This window comes from Cherax quadricarinatus, chromosome 24 (genome assembly GCF_038502225.1).
Source record: "Cherax quadricarinatus isolate ZL_2023a chromosome 24, ASM3850222v1, whole genome shotgun sequence".
Taxonomy (NCBI): Eukaryota; Metazoa; Arthropoda; class Malacostraca; order Decapoda; family Parastacidae; genus Cherax; species Cherax quadricarinatus.
The window spans coordinates 22,340,261-22,361,412 of NC_091315.1; the positions used below are offsets into that span (position 1 = coordinate 22,340,261).

At 38.1% G+C, this 21,152-nt stretch overlaps 1 protein-coding gene across 1 annotated transcript in view; it reads left to right on the forward strand.

The window, feature by feature from the left end:
* LOC128690845 (ankyrin repeat and BTB/POZ domain-containing protein 1) overlaps positions 1–20,801 on the forward strand; it is a 91,910-nt gene extending 71,109 nt beyond the window's left edge. Inside the window, exons 6-9 of the mRNA XM_053779593.2 lie at positions 862–1,094; positions 1,599–1,769; positions 5,352–5,552; positions 18,174–20,801. Of these exons, the coding sequence (XP_053635568.1) occupies positions 862–1,094; positions 1,599–1,769; positions 5,352–5,552; positions 18,174–18,380 (812 nt within the window). The 3' untranslated portion in view covers positions 18,381–20,801. The remainder of the gene's footprint in view (positions 1–861; positions 1,095–1,598; positions 1,770–5,351; positions 5,553–18,173) is intronic.
* Positions 20,802–21,152: the final 351 nt, after the last annotated feature.

Sequence of the window (21,152 nt, forward strand, 5' to 3'; positions counted from 1 at the left end):
TATTCTGTAGTTGCTGCATGCAAAACAATTTATTTAATAAAACTGGTAAACAAGAACTTATACAACCTAAAAACACACTAGCACTAGAAGTTTGAAGCTGACCAGAAGAGGCATTCTCCATTTATTGCATAAAATCCAAAAATTCCAAGTTTATTAAGGATGTAAGTAAATTGGTAAATTTTCACCTACAAAGTTTATACCTGAAATGCATAATTCTTTTCATAAAAGGCTTTAGCCTTTAAAGATTGAAGCTATTCAGAAGAGGCTTTCTCAGATTATCACACAAACCAAAATCAGGAAAGGTCTATAACAAATTGACTAGAGGGTACCTACGCATCACAGTAGCAACATGAATAATTCTATACTTACAGCTGTATAGTCCTTGTGGCTTAGCGCTTCTTTTTGATTATAATAATAATAATAATCTATACTTACAGCAAACCAGTGTTGAATATTTGAAGCTGGTTGACTCAGGCATTCTCAAGTAACAACTGAAAATTATGGAGGAAGACAACAATTCAGGCAACCAATTCAAGATACTATTTCAGGGATACCTTATTAGCTGACACCCATATAATAGTCTAAACTTTTTCTTCAAATATAAATAGGTAGAATACTGGAATATAGGTAGGAGGAGGTAGTATTTATTCCCACCAGACTCAGTAGGGCTGATAAGGTGGGCAAGTGATTTAATGCCAGTCAGTCACAGAAATATTACACAAAGGTAGACGTGAAAATAGTTAGAGCTGTTAATTGACATTTTTTTTTTTGCAAGAGGATAAAATAGAAGAGAAAAAATTCATTAAGTGCTAAATTCAACATGATAAATAGCATGTTTTTCACTTAAGATTCCATTTTCAGAAATGGAGAAACATGGGTTGGTAAAGGTGACTACTGTAGTGGTGGAACCTGACTCGTCTGAGGGTATGGGGTCAGAGAGTGTTGGAGCAGATCTGAGAGAGCTCACTCAGGCCACACTGCCCCCACATCTCCGCTTCTGGCCCACAGAAATGCCCTTCTGTAACACGCAGGACCAGCCACCTTTTGCTGATGTCTGCTTCATGGTGGATGGTCACCCATTTATGTGTCACAAGGTAGGTACATATGCTTTTCATAATATATAATGGGATTTCTTTTGAATAAGTATACAAAGTTTTCCTAAAACTAACTAGCTTAGTGCCTCTTCATTAATTATCTATTCCATTAGAAAGCATACCAGTTCATTTCTGATGCTTGCTTTACTTATATTTCTCTCTCTAACAATCTCATCTTTGCTATGGATTCTATGATTTCTTAACTGACCCAGATTTACTACATCAACTGTGATCCCACTTTTTCCTATTTACCGTCCTTCTCTCAACACCTACACCTCCTCCCTATCTACCAAACCAGCAAGTTGCAGTACTTGGTGACTTGCTGGTTTAGTGCTTTCAGTGAATGTAATAGTGATATATACTACTGAGTGATATTTTATTTAATTCATAAAGAATTGATTGTGTTTATCGTCTTCCTCTGAATGTGGTTGTGTCAGATATTATATCTTGTTATCACACTTCTTCAAAAATAGCAATTTTAAGCTTTAATAATTTTTCTAACAGATGTTCTTTTGTCCTCGGAGTGAATACTTCAAAGCATTGCTGCGAGATCATTTTCACGAAACTGAATGGAGGGATTCCCATGACTCGCGCATTCCTGTGGTCACCCTCCACAATATTTCGGCCGAAGTGTTTGCAATTCTTGTGCATTACCTCTACTGTAACCAGACAATTGTGAGTGATAAGTGGCAGAAAAATTTATTTTGTAAAGTGTGTGTAAGAGGAGTAATTCAGTTCAAGCAGGTCATGTACAGCACATTGCAATGGTTGAAAGTTGTTTAGGTATTTGCCATTTATTTTGGTACGTTATGGGAAACTGTATTGCATAGTAAAATTATTGTTTATACGTATATACAATTTGTACCATTTTTCGGTGTTTCATTTTAATGCTTATATGCATTCTAATGCTAATTTTTGTAAATAGTTTGGGTTTTAGAAGAGAGATGTTGCTATTTAGATCTTCAGAGGTTAGTTTTTCCTAACACAGTTTACTCTTTTAAAACTATCCATGTTGCAGTTGAGAGATATGGGAGTGAGAAATATGAGATTAAATGTACAATAAACCCATTGAAAAGCAGGGGTGCAATGGGCACAATAAGAAAATATTATATCAATATCCTTGGTCCCAGGCCTTTTAACATCTTGACTCATGAAGTTGTAATGACGTGATTGCAAACAAACCATACCACGGGCGGGGTTTGAACCCATGGTAGAGAGTCGTTCAAGCCCTGCTTGTGGTATAGTTTCTTTTAACATCTTACCAGAAGATATCAGAAGCACTGCCAGAACAAGTGTAGAAGTCTTCAAGAGGGAACTCAACAAATATTTTCACTAGGTGCCATATCAACCAGGCTGTGATATACATGTGGGCCAGTGGCCATTGGCAGCAATAGCCTTGTCGGTATCACCATACCATTTCCTCATTGTTGTTGTTGGGGATAGCCAGATTAGGTACATTGATAGGGCATTCTGCTTGAAGGATAGGAGTAGGAGGCAGAGAGTGTGTTTTCCTGGGGCTGGGATGAAGGATATTGTTAGCCGTCTGGATGACATCATGAGAGGTAATGGGAGAAATCCTATTATCTGTCTCAGTGCTGGAGGCAACGATGTTGGCAGACGTAGGAGTGAGGACCTGATTAGCAGGTATAGCAGTATTGGTTTGGAAATAGGGTAGTTGATGAGTGGAACAGTCTACCTAGTTGGGTTATTGAGGCTAGGACTTTGGGTAGTTTCAAATTTAGGTTGGATAAATACATGAGTGAGAGGGGTTGGATCTGATTGGGACTTGCAAATGAGTAGATAGTTATCAGAGATTATTTCTTGGGTAGCATTAAAATTGGGTTGGGCAAATGTTTTGTTAGTGGGATGGATTGTTAAGGACCTGCCTAGTATGGGCTAACAGGCCTGCTGCAGTGATCCTCCTTTCTTATGTTTTTATGTTCTTAAGAACATAGAAGGGAGAAGTGTGAACATCTTGCTTGAGAACAGAGAGGGATGAAGGAAGTATGAACATTTTGCTTGAGAACTAAGTAGGTTTAAATAAATGCAAAACACTATGCTCGAGAATTGTAGGATGAAGGAAATGTGACAATCTTGCTTGAGGTGAGAGAAGGATGAAATAAGTAGTAGGTTGGTAGACAGCAACCACCCAGGGAGGTACTACCGTCCTGCCAAGTGAGTGTAAAATGAAAGCCTGTGATTGTTTTACATGATGGTAGGATTGCTGATGTCTTTTGTCTGTCTCATAAATATGCAAGATTACAGGTATGTCTTGCTACTTCTACTTACACTTAGGTCACATTACACATACATGTACACATTTATTTATACACACTCATCTGAGTTTTCTTTGATTTTATCTTAATAGTTCTTGGTCTTATTACTTTTCCTTTTATATCCATGGGGAAGTGGAATAAGAATCTTTCCTCCGTAAGCCATGCGTGTTGTAAAAGTCAACTAAAATGCCGGGAACAATGGGCTAGTAACCCCTTTTCCTGTAAAGATTACTAAAAAGAATAAGAAGAAGAAAATTGTCAAAGTGGGAAGTCTGAATGTGCGTGGATGTTGTGTAGATGATAAGAAAGAGATGATTGTGGATGTTATGAATGAGAAGAAGCTGGATGTCCTGGCTTTAAGTGAAACAAAGCTGAAGGAGGTGGGAGAGTTTCAGTGGAGAGGAATAAATGGGATTATGTCAGGGGTTTCAAATAGAGTTAGAGCTAAAGAAGGAGTAGCAATAATGTTGAAGGATAAGCTATGGCAGGAAAAGAGGGACTATAAATGTATTAATTCAAGGATTATGTGGAGTAAAATAAAGATTGGATGTGAAAAGTGGGTTATAATAAGCGTGTATGCACCTGGAGAAGAGAGAAGTGTAGAGGAGAGAGAGAGATTTTGGGAAATGTTGAGTGAATGCATAGGGAGTTTTGAATCAAGTGTGAGAGTAATGGTGGTTGGGGATTTCAATGCTAAAGTGGGTAAAAATGTTATGGAGGGAGTAGTAGGTAAATTTGGGGTGCCAGGGGTAAATGTAAATGGGAGAGCCTTTAATTGAGCTATGTGTAGAAAGAGATTTGGTAATAAGTAATACATATTTTATGAAAAAGAGGATAAATAAATATGCAAGGTATGATGTAGCACGTAATGAAAGTAGTTTATTAGATTATGTATTGGTGGATAAAAGGTTGATGGGTAGGCTCCAGGATGTACATGTTTATAGAGGGGCAACTGATATATCGGATCATTATTTAATTGTAGCTACAGTTAGAGTAAGAGGTAGATGGGAAAAGAGGAAGGTGGCAACAACAAGTAAGAGGGAGGTGAAAGTGTATAAACTAAGGGAGGAGGAAGTTCGGGTGAGATATAAGCGACTATTGGCAGAAAGGTGGGCTAGTGCAAAGATGAGTAGTGGGGGGGTTGAAGAGGGTTGGTATAGTTTTAAAAATGCAGTATTAGAATGTGGGGCAGAAGTTTGTGGTTATAGGAGGGTGGGGGCAGGAGGAAAGAGGAGTGATTGGGGGAATGATGAAGTAAAGGGTGTGATAAAAGAGAAAAAGGTAGCTTATGAGAGGTTTTTACAAAGCAGAAGTGTTATAAGAAGAGCAGAGTATATGGAGAGTAAAAGAAAGGTAAAGAGAGTGGTGAGAGAGTGCAAAAGGAGAGCAGATGATAGAGTGGGAGAGGCACTGTCAAGAAATTTTAATGAAAATAAGAAAAAATTTTGGAGTGAGTTAAACAAGTTAAGAAAGCCTAGGGAAAGTATGGATTTATCAGTTAAAAACAGAGTAGGGGAGGTAGTAGATGGGGAGATGGAGGTATTAGGTAGATGGCGAGAATATTTTGAGAAACTTTTAAATGTTAAGGAAGAAACAGAGGCAGTAATTTCATGCACTGGTCAGGGAGGTATACCATTTATATGTGTATGATTCTAAACTGTTGTATTCTGAGCACCTCTGCAAAAACAGTGATAATGTGCGAGTGTGGTGAAAGTGTTGAATGATGATGAAAGTATTTTCTTTTTGGGGATTTTCTTTCTTTTTTGGGTCACCCTGCCTCGGTGGGAGACGGCCGACTTGTTGAAAAAAAAAAAAAAATTTTTTTGATTAAGAAAAATGACTGGAGCTTGATGGAAAAGGAGACATGAATGCAGTAGGAAGGCCCTGCATATGCAGCACCTGTTTTTGGTGTTCCATGTTTGCACTGGTTTTCCATTGAGCCCTTGTAGTAGACATATTTAACAATATATTTTGTTTGCAGGTAAACATGGAAAATTCAATGGATGTTATGGTTGCAGCAGACATGCTGTTGGTTCCTGGACTAAAGCGGCAATGTGGGGTTTATCTCGGCACTCAACTTCACACTGACAACGTCATTATCATACTTCGACTGTCACGCATGTTCCAGTTGCCCCGGCTAGGAGATCAGTGTGTTGCCTTTATGGCCAAAAATCTAGATCAGGTGCAGTATTATGTACCTTTTGTTGAAAGCATGTTCATGTTTTTCCCTTACCTGAATTACTGCTTACACTGTACCACTCCCTAATGTACCCTTACCTCACCTTTGGTGTTTGTGTCTGAGGATCTACTACAGTTAATCATCTTAAACCATTAATAACCCAGTGAAAAGCTGTTGTTCAGATTATCACCTATTCCTACGCCAGACAACACCCCCTGCCCACTCTTCAAAAGTTTGTACTTACTGAATATACAAAATATGTACTCATATTACTGTGCCAGTTATATACAGTGGTTCCCCGCTTTTCGTAGTTCCCGGCAATCGTAAATTTCGCCAATCATAGGGGTATTTTCGTATAAACATGGACTCACTTTTCATAGGTTGACTCGCGAGTCGTAGTTCGTCCGGGACGCGTACCCACGGCGTGAGCCGGGGCGGCAGCCAGTCTGGCATTGTTTACCAGTGAGTGAAGGTCCCCTCACGTGCTCCAGTGAAATATTTCATAATATTCCATTTATTTTAGTGCTTGCATGGCTCCAAAGAAAGCTCCTAGTGCCAAGCCTGTGGTAAAGAAGATGAGAAATACGATTGAATTTAAGAAAACCATCATTGAACAATATGAAAGTGGTACAAGTGTGGCCGAACTGTCCAGGATGTATGAGAAACCTTACACAACCTTATGTTCCATAGTGGCCAAGAAAAAGGAAATAAAGGACGCTGTTGTTGCAAAGGGAGTAACTATGCTGACAAAAATGAGATCACCAGTACTGGAAGAGGTTGAGAAGTTATCATTGGTGTGGATAAATGAGAAACAATTAGCAGGAGATACTCTTATGACTTCGATTATTTGTGAAAAGGCTAGGCAGTTGCATGAACATTTGGTAAAGAAATTGCCTGCAAATAGTGATGTGAGTGAATTTAAGGCCAGCAAAGGCTGGTTTGAGAGATTTAAGAACCGTACTGGCATACACAGTGTGGTAAGGCATGGTGAGGCTGCCAGTTCGGACCACAAGGCGGCTGAAAAATATGTGCATGAATTCCAGGAGTACATAGAGGCTGAAGGACTGAAACCTAAACAAGTGTTCAATTGTGACAAAACAGGCCTCTTTAGGAAGAAAATGCCAAAGAGGACCTTCATTACACAAGAGGAAAAGGCACTGCCAGGACACAAGCCTATGAAAGACAGGCTGATGCTAATGTTCTGTGCTAATGATAGTGGGGATTTCAGAGTGAAGCCATTACTAGTGTACCATTCTGAAAATCCCAGAGTGTTCAGGAAAAACAATGTTATGAAGAGTAAATTGTGTGTGTTTTGGAAATCTAATAGTAAGGCATGGGTCACGAGGGAAATTTTCGTCGAGTGGTTCAATGAAGTGTTTGGCCCAAGTGTGAAGGAGTATCTCCTGGAAAAGAAATTGGATCTCAAGTGCCTGCTAGTAATGGACAATGCACCTGCTCATCCTCCAAACTTGGATGACCTAATTTTCAAGGAGTTTGGGTTCATCACAGTAAAGTTCTTGCCCCCGAATACCACTCCTCTCCTCCAACCCATGGACCAGCAGGTTATTGCAAACTTTAAAAAACTCTACACAAAAGCAATGTTTCACAGGTGCTTGACTATGACCACAGACACTCACTTGACCCTAAGGGAATTTTGGAGAGAACACTTCAGCATCCTCCATTGCATAACCCTTATAGGTATGGCTTGGGAGGGAGTGACTACCAGGACTTTGAACTCTGCCTGGAGAAAATTGTGGCCAGATTGTGTCGACAAGAGGGATTTTGAAGGATTTGGGACTGACCCTAATGAGCCTATGTCTGTTGTAAAATCAATTGTGGCACTGGGGAGTTCCATGGGGTTGGATGTGAGTTTGGAGGATGTGGAAGAATTGGTGGAAGACCACAATGAAGAGCTCACCACTGAGGAGCTGCAAGAGCTTCAGCAGGAAGAGCAACACATCGCAGCTCAGAATCTTGCTGCAGACGAGGAGGAAGAGAGATGGAAGAAGGTGCCTTCAGAAATTTAAGAGATTTTTACTATGTGGGGTAAGATGGAAAGCTTTATGGAGAAACATCACCCTAACAAGGTTGTTGCAAGCCACGTTGGCAACATGTACAGTGACAAAGTCTTGGTCCATTTTAGGGAAGTGTTAAAGAGATGCCAGAAACAGAGCTCTCTCCACAGTTATTTTGTGAGACAGGACTCCAGTGACTCTCAAGGTGGCCCTAGTGGCATTAAGAAACAGAGAAGAGAAGCAACCCCAGAAAAGCAAATGGTACCTGAGGTGTTGATGGAAGGGGATTCCCCTTCCAAACTATAAACAATCCACTCTCTCCTCCTCCTCCAGTCTCCCATACACTAAGAAGAATCTCCAATAAAGGTAAGTGTTATGCTGTTAATGTTTTCTTTTTCGGGCCACCCTGCCTTGGTGGGAATCGGCCAGTGTGATAATAAAAAAAAAAAAAATGACAGCTAAGAGACTGAACAGTCCCTGGCTAACACCCAGCATTCTCAAATCCATAAATACAAAACACCGATATGAAAAACAGTACAGAATGGGTCACATAACCAGAGACCAAACAAAACGTTACTCGTCAATCCTAACCAGCCTGATAAGAAGGGCAAAAAAATTGTATTATGAGAACAGATTATCCAACTTACGAGGTGATATAAAAAAGACCTGGAAGACCCTATCAGAAATTCTGGGAACAAAATAGATATCACGACATAGCGAAATAAAATTAGCAAAATCAGATGAACCCCAACTCCCACCAACAGAAACAGCAAACAGACTCAATGATTTCTTCTCCACTATAGGTCAAAACCTTGCCAATAATATCCCAAGCTCAGATACCCCACCAAATGACTACCTCACTGGCAACTACCCGAACACACTGTTCCTAGCTCCGACTAACCCATACGAAGTCTCCCTTATTATCAACGCACTGAAAAACAAGGCAGGAGATTTAAATACCTTACCACCCTTTATATACAAAAAAGCGTCACAAGTACTATCACCAATCATTGCAACACTCTTTAACAAATCCATTGAATCCTCCACCTTCCCTACAGTTCTCAAAATAGCAAGGGTCACCCCGATCCATAAAGGAGGAAACCAAACAGAGTTGAATAACTATAGGCCAATATCCAATTTACACCCTCTCTCAAAAATCTTCGAAAAATTAATTCATAAACGAATCCACTCCTACCTCATCTCCCATAACATTCTCAACCCCTGCCAATTTGGATTCAGGCCTAATAAAAATACTAATGATGCTATTATACACATGCTAGAACATATATACACTGCAATAGAGAAAAAAGAAGTCCCACTGGGGATCTTCATTGACTTACGTAAAGCTTTTGATACAGTTGACCATGACTTGCTCCACGTAAAATTGTCACACTATGGTATTAGAGGGCACTCCCTCAACTACCTCAAGTCTTACCTCAGCAACAGAAGCCAATATGTGTACGCAAATGGGGCAAGCTCTTCCGCACAACCAATTACAGTTGGTGTCCCACAGGGAAGTGTCCTTGGCCATCTTCTCTTTCTCCTATACATAAATGACCTACCAAATGCTTCGCAATTACTCAAACCCACACTTTTTGCAGATGACACCACATACGTCTTCTCTCACCCGAGCCCAGTCACGCTAGCCAATACTGTAAACACCGAATTACAGAAAATATCTACCTGGATGAGGACTAACAAACTTACACTAAGCATTGACAAAACCTACTTCATTCAGTTTGGTAGCAGAGCTACAGATGTACCTCTTAACATAACGATAAACGGATCACCTATCACAAAGCTAACAGAGGGAAAATTCTTAGGAATCCACCTCGATAATAGACTCAAATTTCATACACATATACAACAAATTTCTAAGAAAATTTCTAAGACTGTAGGCATACTATCGAAGATACGGTACTATGTTCCACAGTCAGCCCTCCTGGCCCTTTATCACTCTCTTATTTACCCCTATCTCACCTATGGAATTTGTGCATGGGGCTCAACAACAACTAACCATCTCAGACCACTAATTACCCAACAAAAGGCTGCAGTTAGAATGATAACAAATTCTCACTACAGGCAGCACACTCCACCAATATTCAAAACACTCAACCTACTCACCATACAAAACATCCATACTTATTATTGCACTTATTACATACATAGAACACTTAACTCTGATATTAACCCTCCCCTCAAACATCTCCTTGCCAACCTCAACAGAACACATGACCATAATACAAGGCACAGATCACTCTTTGATGTTCCTCGTGTCCATCTCACGCTATGCAAAAACTCAATGCACATAAAAGGCCCTAAAATCTGGAATTCATTACCTGTAAATATAAAAGAAACGCTACCTGTTTATAAATTCAAGTCTCTTCTCAAAGTTCACTTACTCACTCAAAACCAAATAAATACTGAATAACTGAACCATATAAATTGTATATCCTAAATGTTACTCACAATTATATCACACAAATGTTAAACCTAACTTTGTTATTTTTTTTTTTAAATACACTACCTAACAGAATACTCCATTCTACTGAATGAACAGCAATGCATGCAACCATAGGACCTGTCTTTGTAATACTCATTTGTATTTTATAGTTATCTGTTTACAATAATGTCTTATCACTGATTTCATCATTGCTTAGTTAATCTTAAGTTAATTTTAAGCCAGCCCATAATGCTATGCATATAAGTGGCTTTGGCATGCTGCTCTTACCTGTATGTTATTTTATATGTATGTAAAACTGTAATTAATCTCTATAAAATGTATTTTTTTGTGTGAATATTTTTGGGTTTCTGGAACGGATTAATTGTATTTCCATTGTTTCTTATGGAAAATATTGATTCGAATTTCAGACTTTTCGAAATTAGAACTAGCTCCTGGAACGGATTAAGTTTGATTTTTGATGTTCCACTGTACAGTGGACCCCCGGTTAACGATATTTTTTCACTCCAGAAGTATATTCAGGTGCCAGTACTGACCGAATTTATTCCCATAAGGAATATTGTGAAGTAGATTAGTCCATTTCAGACCCCCAAACATACACGTACAAAAGCACTTACATAAATACACTTACATAATTGGTCGCATTCGGAGGTGATCGTTATGCGGGGGTCCACTGTACTGTATGTCATTGATGTCAGCTAGGCCACATGTTTACCTTGTACATGTATGTGTAGAAATAAAGTACATATTATTATTATTATTATTATTACCTCTCTTTTTTTAATAATGTGTACAGCCTCTCCTTGCTTAACGACGGAGTTCTGTTCGTAAGACCACATAGGTAAACAAATTTGTCGCTAAGTGAGGAGCATACTATAATGGTAGTGAGTTTGTGTCAACCATCTTTGATATTGTTTTATTGTCACCTTTGCACCATTTGTAACATTTCTGGTATATTTTTGAATGTCATACATTAGTGTACTCTATATTGTATTAAACAGAATAGAGGAAATTAGCTCTAATATACAGTGGTACCTTGGGATACGAACTTAATTCGTTCCAGAGGACTGTTCGAGTGCTGATACCGATGGAATTTTTTTTTTTTTCATAAGAATGTAGGAACACTGCAGAAGGCCTACTGGCCCATACGAGGCAGGTCCTTATCAAAACGACATCTACCTAAAGCTACCCAAGAAATAACTCCCGTACCCCATGACACCAATCAAACCCAGCCCCTCCCACTCATATATTTGTCCAGTCTCTTCTTAAAGCTACCCAAGGTCCTAGCCTCTATCACCCCACTGGGAAGACTGTTCCACGCATCTACAACTCTGTTAGAAAACCAGTACTTACCTATGTCCTTTCTAAATCTAAATTTATCCAACTTAAATCCATTATTCCTGGTTCTTACCTGGTTCGACACCCTCAGTACTTTATTAATGTCTCCCTTGTTTATGCCCGTCATCCACTTATACACTTCAATGATATCTCCCCTCATTCTACGCCTCTCCAGAGAGTGGAGATTTAAGGCTTTAAGTCTATCTTCATACGGGAGGTTCCTTACACAGTAAATCATTTTAGTCATTCTTCTCTGTATGTTCTCTAATGAGTCTATGTCCATCCTGTAGTAAGGGGACCAAAACTGAGCAGCATAATCTAAATGAGGCCTCACTAGTGATGTATAGAGCTGTAAAATAACTTTTGGACTTCTGTTACTTATACTTCTTGAGATAAATCCAAGTAATCTGTTGGCCTTGTTGCGCACACTAAGGCACTGCTGTCTTGGCTTTAGATTTCTGCTTACCATGACTCCCAAGTCTTTTTCACATTCTGTATGACCAAGCTCTACTTCACCTAGATTATAGCTTCGAGGGTTATTTTCATTACCAAGGGCAAGTACCTTACACTTATCCACATTAAACTTCATCTGCCATTTTTCAGACCAAGACATTAATTTGTTCAAATCGTCCTGGAGTTCACTGATATCCTCCTCAGAGTGAATTATACGGCCTATCTTTGTATCATCAGCAAACTTACTCATGTCACTAGTAATCCCTTCATCAAGGTCATTAATGTAAATTATGAACAGGAGAGGGCCTAAAACTGATCCTTGTGGAACGCCACTAGTGACTAATCCCCATTCAGATTTCACTCCATTAATTGTAACTCTCTGCTTTCTATTGGTAAGCCATGCCTCAATCCATGCTAGAACTTTACCTCCTATACCATGAGCTGCCACTTTTCTTAAGAGTCTCTTGTGAGGTACTCTGTCGAAGGCTTTACTAAAATCCAAATAAACAATATCATATTCCTTATCACTGTCAACTGCCTCAAATGCTCTATTGAAGAACGTCAGCAAGTTTGTCAGGCAGGAGCGACCTCTCGTGAATCCATGCTGAGATTCATTTATCAAGTTATGCTCTTCAAGGTGACTTCTGATAATGTCAGCTATAATTGATTCTAATAACTTGCCCACTATAGATGTCAGGCTTATTGGACGGTAATTTGAAGGAGTGGACTTATCCCCTGATTTGAATATAGGAACCACATTAGCCATCTTCCACAACTCTGGCACAACACTGGTAAGGATGGACGCATTGAATACACTCGTTAATGGCTGACTAAGCTCCATCTTGCATTCCTTAAGTACCCTTGAAAACAACTCATCGGGTCCCGGGGACTTATTTTGTTTCAGTTTGTCTATCTGTTTAATAACCATGTCCCTCGTGACAGTAATATTAGTTAACTTAAATTCATCAGGAACTAAATAATTGTTAATTACTGGAATCTCATTTACATCTTCCTGTGTAAAAACTGACAAAAAGTAGTCATTAAATAAGGAACACATTTCCAGTTCATTATCCGTCAGCTGTCCATTCCCAGTTTTCAGAGGTCCTACTTTTTCCTTCACCTTCGTCCTATACACTTGAAAGAACCCCTTTGGATTAGTCTTTGATTCATTAGCAACTCTAATTTCATAGTCACGTTTAGCCTTTCTAATCGCCTTTTTTACTTCTCTTTTAAGCTGAACATATTGGTCAGTAAGGTTAACCTCTCCTCTTCTGATGCGCCTATAAATTTCCCTTTTCTCCCCTAATAGATGCTTTAGCCTCCTGTTAACCCATTTGGGATTGTTATTATTAGACCTAATTTCTCTGGGGAATGTATATACTCTGGGCACTGTGTACATTATTAAGAAAACAATCATAAAAGCAGATCCCTTCATATTCATAAGTATGATTATCGTCAATAAAATCACTAGCCAGATAACCCCAATCAAGAATAGACAGATGTTCCCTAAGTCCATTATAATCGGCAGAACGAAAATCAGGGATTTTTACTGTATTATCATTATTCTTGCATTCCCAATTAATGCTAAAAGTGATGGATTTGTGATCACTTGCGCCAAGCTCTTCAGTGATCTCCAGATTATTCACGAGTGTTTCCTTATTTGACAAGACTAGGTCTAGCAAATTATTACCCCTGGTAGGCTCAGTTACGCTCTGTTTCAGAAAACAGTCCTGAACTGTTTCCATAAAGTCACTGGACTCTAGATTACCTGTCAAAGAATTCCAGTCAATTTGACTAAAGTTAAAGTCCCCTACTATGACTATGTTACTGTGTCCAGAAGCCCTAACAATTTCGTCCCAAAGAAGTCTCCCTCTATCGTGATCCAAGCCTGGAGGTCGGTATATTACACCTAGAATTAGTTTTTCTTGACCCTCCACGAACTCTACCCAAACAGACTCTGTTACTGCTCCATCTATTTTTATACCTTTTTTTATGCAACAATTAATATTTTCTCGAACATACAATGCAACTCCTCCCCCCTTCCCATTAGATCTATCCACATTGAACAACTTAAATCCCTGAATATTACACTCAGCAGTCATATCCCGACTCTTTAAATCATACCACGTTTCAGTTAATGCAATGATATCAAAGTTCCCAGCACATGCTACCAAACGTAGTTCATTAATTTTATTTCTTGCACTTCGACTGTTAGCATAAAACACCATCATATGTTTTTTCTTCTGCTCATTTTTCCTAGTCATCTTTGTTTTAACACAATTTATGAAATTATCATTACCCAGAGTTACTCCATGACAGTTACTATTAAGATTCTTAATATCAGAGCGTAAGTCAATATATCCATACTCATTATTTATCATTTCTAAACCCATACCTCTAACTAATCCTAGTTTAAAGTCCTAACAACCCCCTCAACTGAGTTAGCAAGAAAACCCACACCTGCCCTGGATAAGTGAACCCCATCCCTGGCATACATGTCATTTCGGCCATAGAAGTTGTCCCAGTTGTCAATGAATGGTACTGCATTATCCTTACAGTGTTTATCCAGCCAACAATTAATACCAATTGCTCTGGACAACCATTCATTACCAACACCTCTTCTTGGCAAAATCCCACATATAACAGGGCGCCCCCCCTTCTTCCTAATTATGTCTAAGCTGTCCTGAACTTTCTAACTAAATCCTCACTTCTACGCTTGCCTACATCATTGCCTCCAGCACTGAGGCAAATAATAGGATTGATCCCATTACCGTTCATGATGTTGTCAAGCCGGCTAACAATGTCCTCCATCCCAGCCCCAGGAAAGCATACCCTTTGTCTCCTACTCCTGTCCTTCAAGCAGAATGCCCTATCCATGTATCTAACCTGGCTATCCCCAACAACAACAATATTCTTACCTTCCTTGTTGTCGTTCGTCGTGACGATCCCAGTAGTCGACTCACATTCGTCGGGTAGCACCGAGAATGAGTTGGAGGTTTCCACAGGAGTTTCCACAGCAGTCTCTTTCTTCTTCATCGTTTCTGGCTTTCCATTCGTCTTCTTGATCGTCAACTTCGTCGTCCCCTGCTGTCCAGCCACTGACCACGATCCCCTCTTGACCTGAGGACTCGAAACAGGAGGACTACTACGAATCCTCTTGTTTTCCTCGGTCAATCGCCGTATCTCCATCTTCGCTGCCTTCAATTCTTCCTTAAGTTGCTGGTAAAGTTGCTCGATAGAGGGCATCTTGGTTCAGTCCACGGGAGCACACGAGACACTTCTTCACAGAGTTAAGTACAGATCACCACTGAGTTAAGTACAGGAATAACGTAAATTAGATTAATCCGTTTCAGACCCCCAAAAATACACTTACAAAAGCACTTGCATAGATACACTTACGTAATTGTTCGAGTTTTGAGCTGTTCGTATCCCGAGGTATCACTGTACATTATTTAGGTATGCATACTGGTCAGAGAGCCCGTCGTAAGTCAGAGTCATCAGTAAACGAGTATGTCGCTAAGTGAGGAGAGGCTGTACTTAAAATTGTACCACACATTACCCATGTCTAATCTTAAGTAGTGTGTAAGCATTAGGATTAGTCTATCTGAAATGTAATACATACTAGTGGCTTTCTTTTGTGTTTAACAATGCACATGTATTTTATTACATGTAAACTACATTTTGTATAATGTTTGTTTGTTTGAATTAGTTTATGAAGGTCAGTACTGGTACTTGATTACTGTAGACCTACCTGATAAATATCAGTTTATAGTAAAATTAAGTTCTTAATTATTAAAGTAGACTAATAATTAAATGATTAAATTTTTTGTAACACACTGGCCGTCTCCCACCGAGGCAGGGTGACCCGAAAAAGAAACACTTTCACTATCATTTATAAATATTATATAAAATTATGTAAAGTTGCTTGTCAGATGTTGTATAGTCTATTCACAAGCCTGTGTGTGTCATACAGTACTGTACTAGATAATTCATTTGTATCATTGTACAACTGATGAGTGTAGTGAAAAATACTAAACTAATACTATATCTTGGTTTGGAGGCCATGGTACTCTGGAATTCAGTTCCCTCATTTCTTGAGAAAGAATAATTTCCACTACATGTATGTAATGAGTACTAGGAATTGGTCTACCACCCTCACTCTAGTGAGATCACTACTGTCATGACTAAGCCATTAATTGTACAATTTTTTTTTTTCCAACACGTCGGTCATCTCCCACCGAGGCAAGGTGTCCCAAAAAGAAAGAAAATCCCCAAAAAGAAAATACTTTCATCATCATTCAACACTTTCACCTCACTCATACATGATCACTGTCTTTGCAGAGGCACTCAGATACGACAGTTTAAAAGTCAACCTCCAAACTGCCAATATCCCAGACCCCTCCTTTAAAGTGCAGGCATTGTACTTCCCATTTCCAGGACTCAAGTCCAGCTAACCGGTTTCCCTGAATCCCTCCACAAAATATTACCCTGCTCACACTCCAACAGCTCGTCAGGTCCCAAAAACCATTCGTCTCTATTCACTCCTATCTAAGACGCTCACACATGCTTGCTGGAAGTCCAAGCCCCTCACCCACAAAACCTCCTTTACCCCCTCCCTCCAACCTTTTTGAGAACGACCCCTACCCTGCCTTCCTTACCCTACAGATTTATACACTCTTTGAGTCATTCTACTTTGAACCATTCTTTCTAAATGACCAAACTACCTCAACAACCCCTCTTTAGCTCTCTGACTAATACTTTTAGTAGCTCCACACCTCCTAATTTCCACACTCCAAATTCCCTGCATAATACTTACACCACACATTGCCTTTAGACAGAACATCTCCACTGCCTCCGGCCACCTCCTCACTGCAGCATTTGCAACCCAAGCTTCACACCCATATAAGAGTGTTGGTACCACTAGACTTTCACACATTCCCTTCTTTGCTTCCATAGATAATGTTTTTTGTCTCCACAGATACCTCAATGCATCGATGAATCACTTTTTTTCCATCAATTCTATGGTAACCTCATCCTTCATAAACCCATCCGCCGACAAGTCAACTCCTAAATATCTGAAAACATTCACTTCTTCCATGCTCCCTCTCTCCAATATGATATCCAATTTTTCTTTATCTACATTGTTTGATACCCTCATCACCTTACTCTTATCTATGTTCACTTTCAACTTTCTACCTTTACACACCCTCCCAAACTCATCCCCTAACCTTTGCAACTTTTCTTTAGAATCCCCATAAGCACAGTATCATCAGCAAAAAGTAACTGTATCAACTCGCATTTTGTATTTGATTCCCCATAATTTAATCCCACCCCTCTCCCCAGCACCCTAGCATTTACTTCTTTTGCAACCCCATCTACAAATATATTAAACAACCATGGTGACATTACACATCTCTGTCTAAGACCTACTTTTACTGGGAAATAATTCCCTCTCTCCTACACACCCTAACCTGATCTCACTATCCTCATAAAAACTCTTTACAGCATTTAGTAACTTACCACCTATTCCACATACATGCAACATCTGCCACATTGCTCCCCTATCCACTCTATCATATGCCTTTTCTAAATCCATAAATACAATGAAAACTTCCCTACCTTTATCTAAAACTTTGAAGATTTTGTACAGTTATGGGCTATATGATATGATGGTGATCTTTTGTGTGTGAGGTTACCCTATTGATCCTCAGTATTCCTTAAACAATTTGTTACTTTACAGTATTATGAAATTTTCATTTTACATGTTCCATATCAGTAAATTCACCATCCACAAACTTCTCATGAAGTGCATTCCTTATGGATGCTGAAGGAATACAGTACTAAGAAATAATAATTTACACATGCACTCATGTACACTATTCAGTTTCTTTTATGCTATTATGATTCTTGTGATGAGAGCTATATAGTAATTATTTCAGTTTTGTTCTTTCATTTGATGAGGTGTGAAAACTAATTCAAAATATGAATAAAGTATAATTTAGCACTTCACATAACTAATAATGCTCATTACTGGCTCTAAAATTTTAGGAAAATTATTAATTTTATTATAATGGAATTAATGTATATAGTGAGGTTCATCAAATGTAAATGTATGTCAGTGAAGGTACCATGATATATTTATTTTTAAATGTATGTACTTTTTATGTTTCTAGTTGGGCATAGATGCCTTTAGGTATGAATGTGGTTAATGACAACTTACACAAAACACAGAACAATCATGAATGTACTTTGAAGGTAAGTAGGGGATTAATTTTCTCTTATTTTATTAAATGACATTACCAGGACACTCAAAGTGAATAATTTAGTTGAACTTAATATTATCTGTCTCTATATTAGATACTGGAACAGCAAGAATTTAGAGATCTGGTTCTAGCAGATGCCCAGGAGGTTCAAGGCCGACAAGAGACCGACACTGTAGAGATTGTGGATGAACTGCGCTATCACATCTCATCAGCGGTACAGACAATATCTGGAATACATGAGGCTCGTACCAAATTGTCATCCTTAGAGGCTTTACTGGATGATCTTGGTATTGAGGCTTAGATGTGTTGTTGGTCAGATAGCAGAATCATAAACTCAATAATAATGTAATTAGTTATAGGAATTTTACAATATTTCTTGTATTTTGGCATTGGTCCATACTTGGGATACGATGATGTATAATCCATCATATGATGGGAATCTTATTATATTTCTTAAAGAAAGATAATTATTTTATGCAGTACTGGTACTTTCTCTAAGGCACTTTATGCAACAGTAGCATAAATATTTTGGCCAAAATCAGACTCTTCAAAGCTTGATGTGTGTAATCAAAGAATAGTTGATTTTATGTAACAAATAACAAATAGTTTTAATTTTAGATTATTCTGTACAGTATATAGAGTTTTGTTAGTTTATTCTCTCTTTTTACAGTGATATCCTTTAAAAAATTTGTATAAAGGACTGTGGTTACAAAGATTCATATATTTGTATCAGGTTATTAATTTTGTAAACTGTTTAGTTTAAATGTGCAATACTGTATCTGTTTTATGTAATTTCCCTGTGTGTGTCAGTCAGCATTATTATTAATATCTTTATTATGTACTGTACTGTATATTGATTTATTGGTTAACCAAGCCAAAATTACTGAGATAAAACATACAAGTCATATAACTACAAATCTCAAACATTATCAACATGCCATGTGAGCACAGTTTGATACCCCTGGCTGTGTATTATAGTATTAAGAAGCAAAGGAGCTCATTTGAAGAGAGCCTGTATTCAGAGCTCAGTGTGGTAAGATCTTGTAACTACTGTATACAATCCTAGAGCATCTGGTAAATCAAATTGTAATTTACAGATATTCCCACCGTGTCTAAAGTTTTTGAGTACTGGTGAGTAAAGTACTTCATATTTACTTAAGGTTATTTAATGTTTATAGTTGGTCATTAATTTTCTCGTATTATCGCATGAAATTTCCAAGTTTAAGAATATATAAAATAAAATTCTTAGCTTTGATATTTGCATCTTAGCAGTTTTTTTAAACTGATCATGCTTTACAATAAAAACATCCTAACCTTTCAGTGAAAGAGATACTAATAGTTACAAAGTCCTTTAGTCATACAATGTTTCACCCTTGAGTGGGATTTTTTCAGCACATAACAAATATGAGGTACAATAACGTAAGTAATCATCCATAGTGTATGAGTCAGGATTTAAGGTGTATCTTGTATTAGTTATGTGCTCGAAAAAGTTCACTTGTGGATGAAACCTTGTACCAATAAGGGACTTCACTGCTACCAGTATCCTTTTCACCACTTGTTGGTGTTATGCCTCCAGTTTGCATCATAACTTTACAAATTAATTATGACTTTTGAATAGTGAAAACACCTCAGTTGCTTTTTTGAGTAGCTAAGAAAATATAGTACTGTATTTAAGAATCTGGCTGTGCACTAGCATATACGGTATTTAGTGCAGTTTTATGTTAGTGATAAATGCCACAGTATACCCCAGTGATAGGAAGGTATTGATTTGAGCTTTGCATGTTCTAGTCCTACAGCTAGGCTGGTAATAACCAGCTTTGCTCTAGCCATGTTAGATAATACTTGCTACTACTTGTTGCTACATTAAAATGATAATATCAGAACTTTTCTTAATACTGTACACTGTAGTAGCTTACAGAGCAGGATGTTTGATCAGTGATTCACAGACTGTGATAGAAACCTGATATGTATACATTAAAGCATTATTCTTTAGTGGTTAATTATAGAAGGGATCCGACATATCTTCTTCTGGCTTTAGATTAATCTTTAATTTTAACTTTGCCTTGTGCTTTAGTTCAGCAACTCAATCTTCCACTCCTTAAGTAGGGGTGACATTTTTAATGCCAAAGAATAGTAGTTGTACTGATGTATTGAGTAAAGCAATATAGATTTTGTTTTACTTATGTATATTACCATAGGGAAATTTTAAGCTGTTATTTCTAGAGCATTTTGAAACTGCACCTACGGATTAAAATAAAACTATTATTTGGTACATAAACCTGATCAGAAAACCTGTAGGAAGCTAAGTGTGAAACTTGGAAGAGCTGCTAGCAGATAGAGTGGGATATTTCCATTATTTCTGAATGCAGGAGTAGCCTTATTTAGCATATTTTTTTATTCCAAAATCGGTTCCAAGCTGGACTGGGAGTACGATTATTTCTCATCTGAAAGTGCTTTGAATGATGTATGCATTTACTTGACAAAGGAGTTTTTTAAGTTAGTCAGCCAGAGTAATATACGTATTTGAATACTTTTGTTAAAACCTAAGTTACCCAAACTCTGAGTAATGTGTGAGGAAAGATTTACCCTTGAATTGATTCATATTATTACTTTAAGATTTTAATACATTTTACTTAGGATTGTTAAAGCATTGCAGAATAGATAGCATGTTGTTGAGATACTGTTATGAGATATAGATGAATGAAGTTATAAGAAAGCATAATACTGGTTTATTTACAATTTGCCATAACACATTTGTGACCTGAATTCATATTGCCTGCTTTAAAGTATACAATGAAACCTCTATAACCCTAGGGATTACCTTCATGGATGTTCGTCAATATGGGAAAGTGCTAAATCAAATTTTATTTGAGGAATGAAGGGATCTCTTTCAGTTTCTTGGAATAAAAGCAATTTTCCAGCATCAAGGCACCCATCTTGAAGGGTATTTTGAGGATCCAGGAATATGGAAGATTCACATAAATTTAACTCATTGTGGGTACATTTTAACTGTATGTTAATAATGGTTATGTATTGATGGCTGGATGACCATTATGGGTTTAGTATCTTCAAG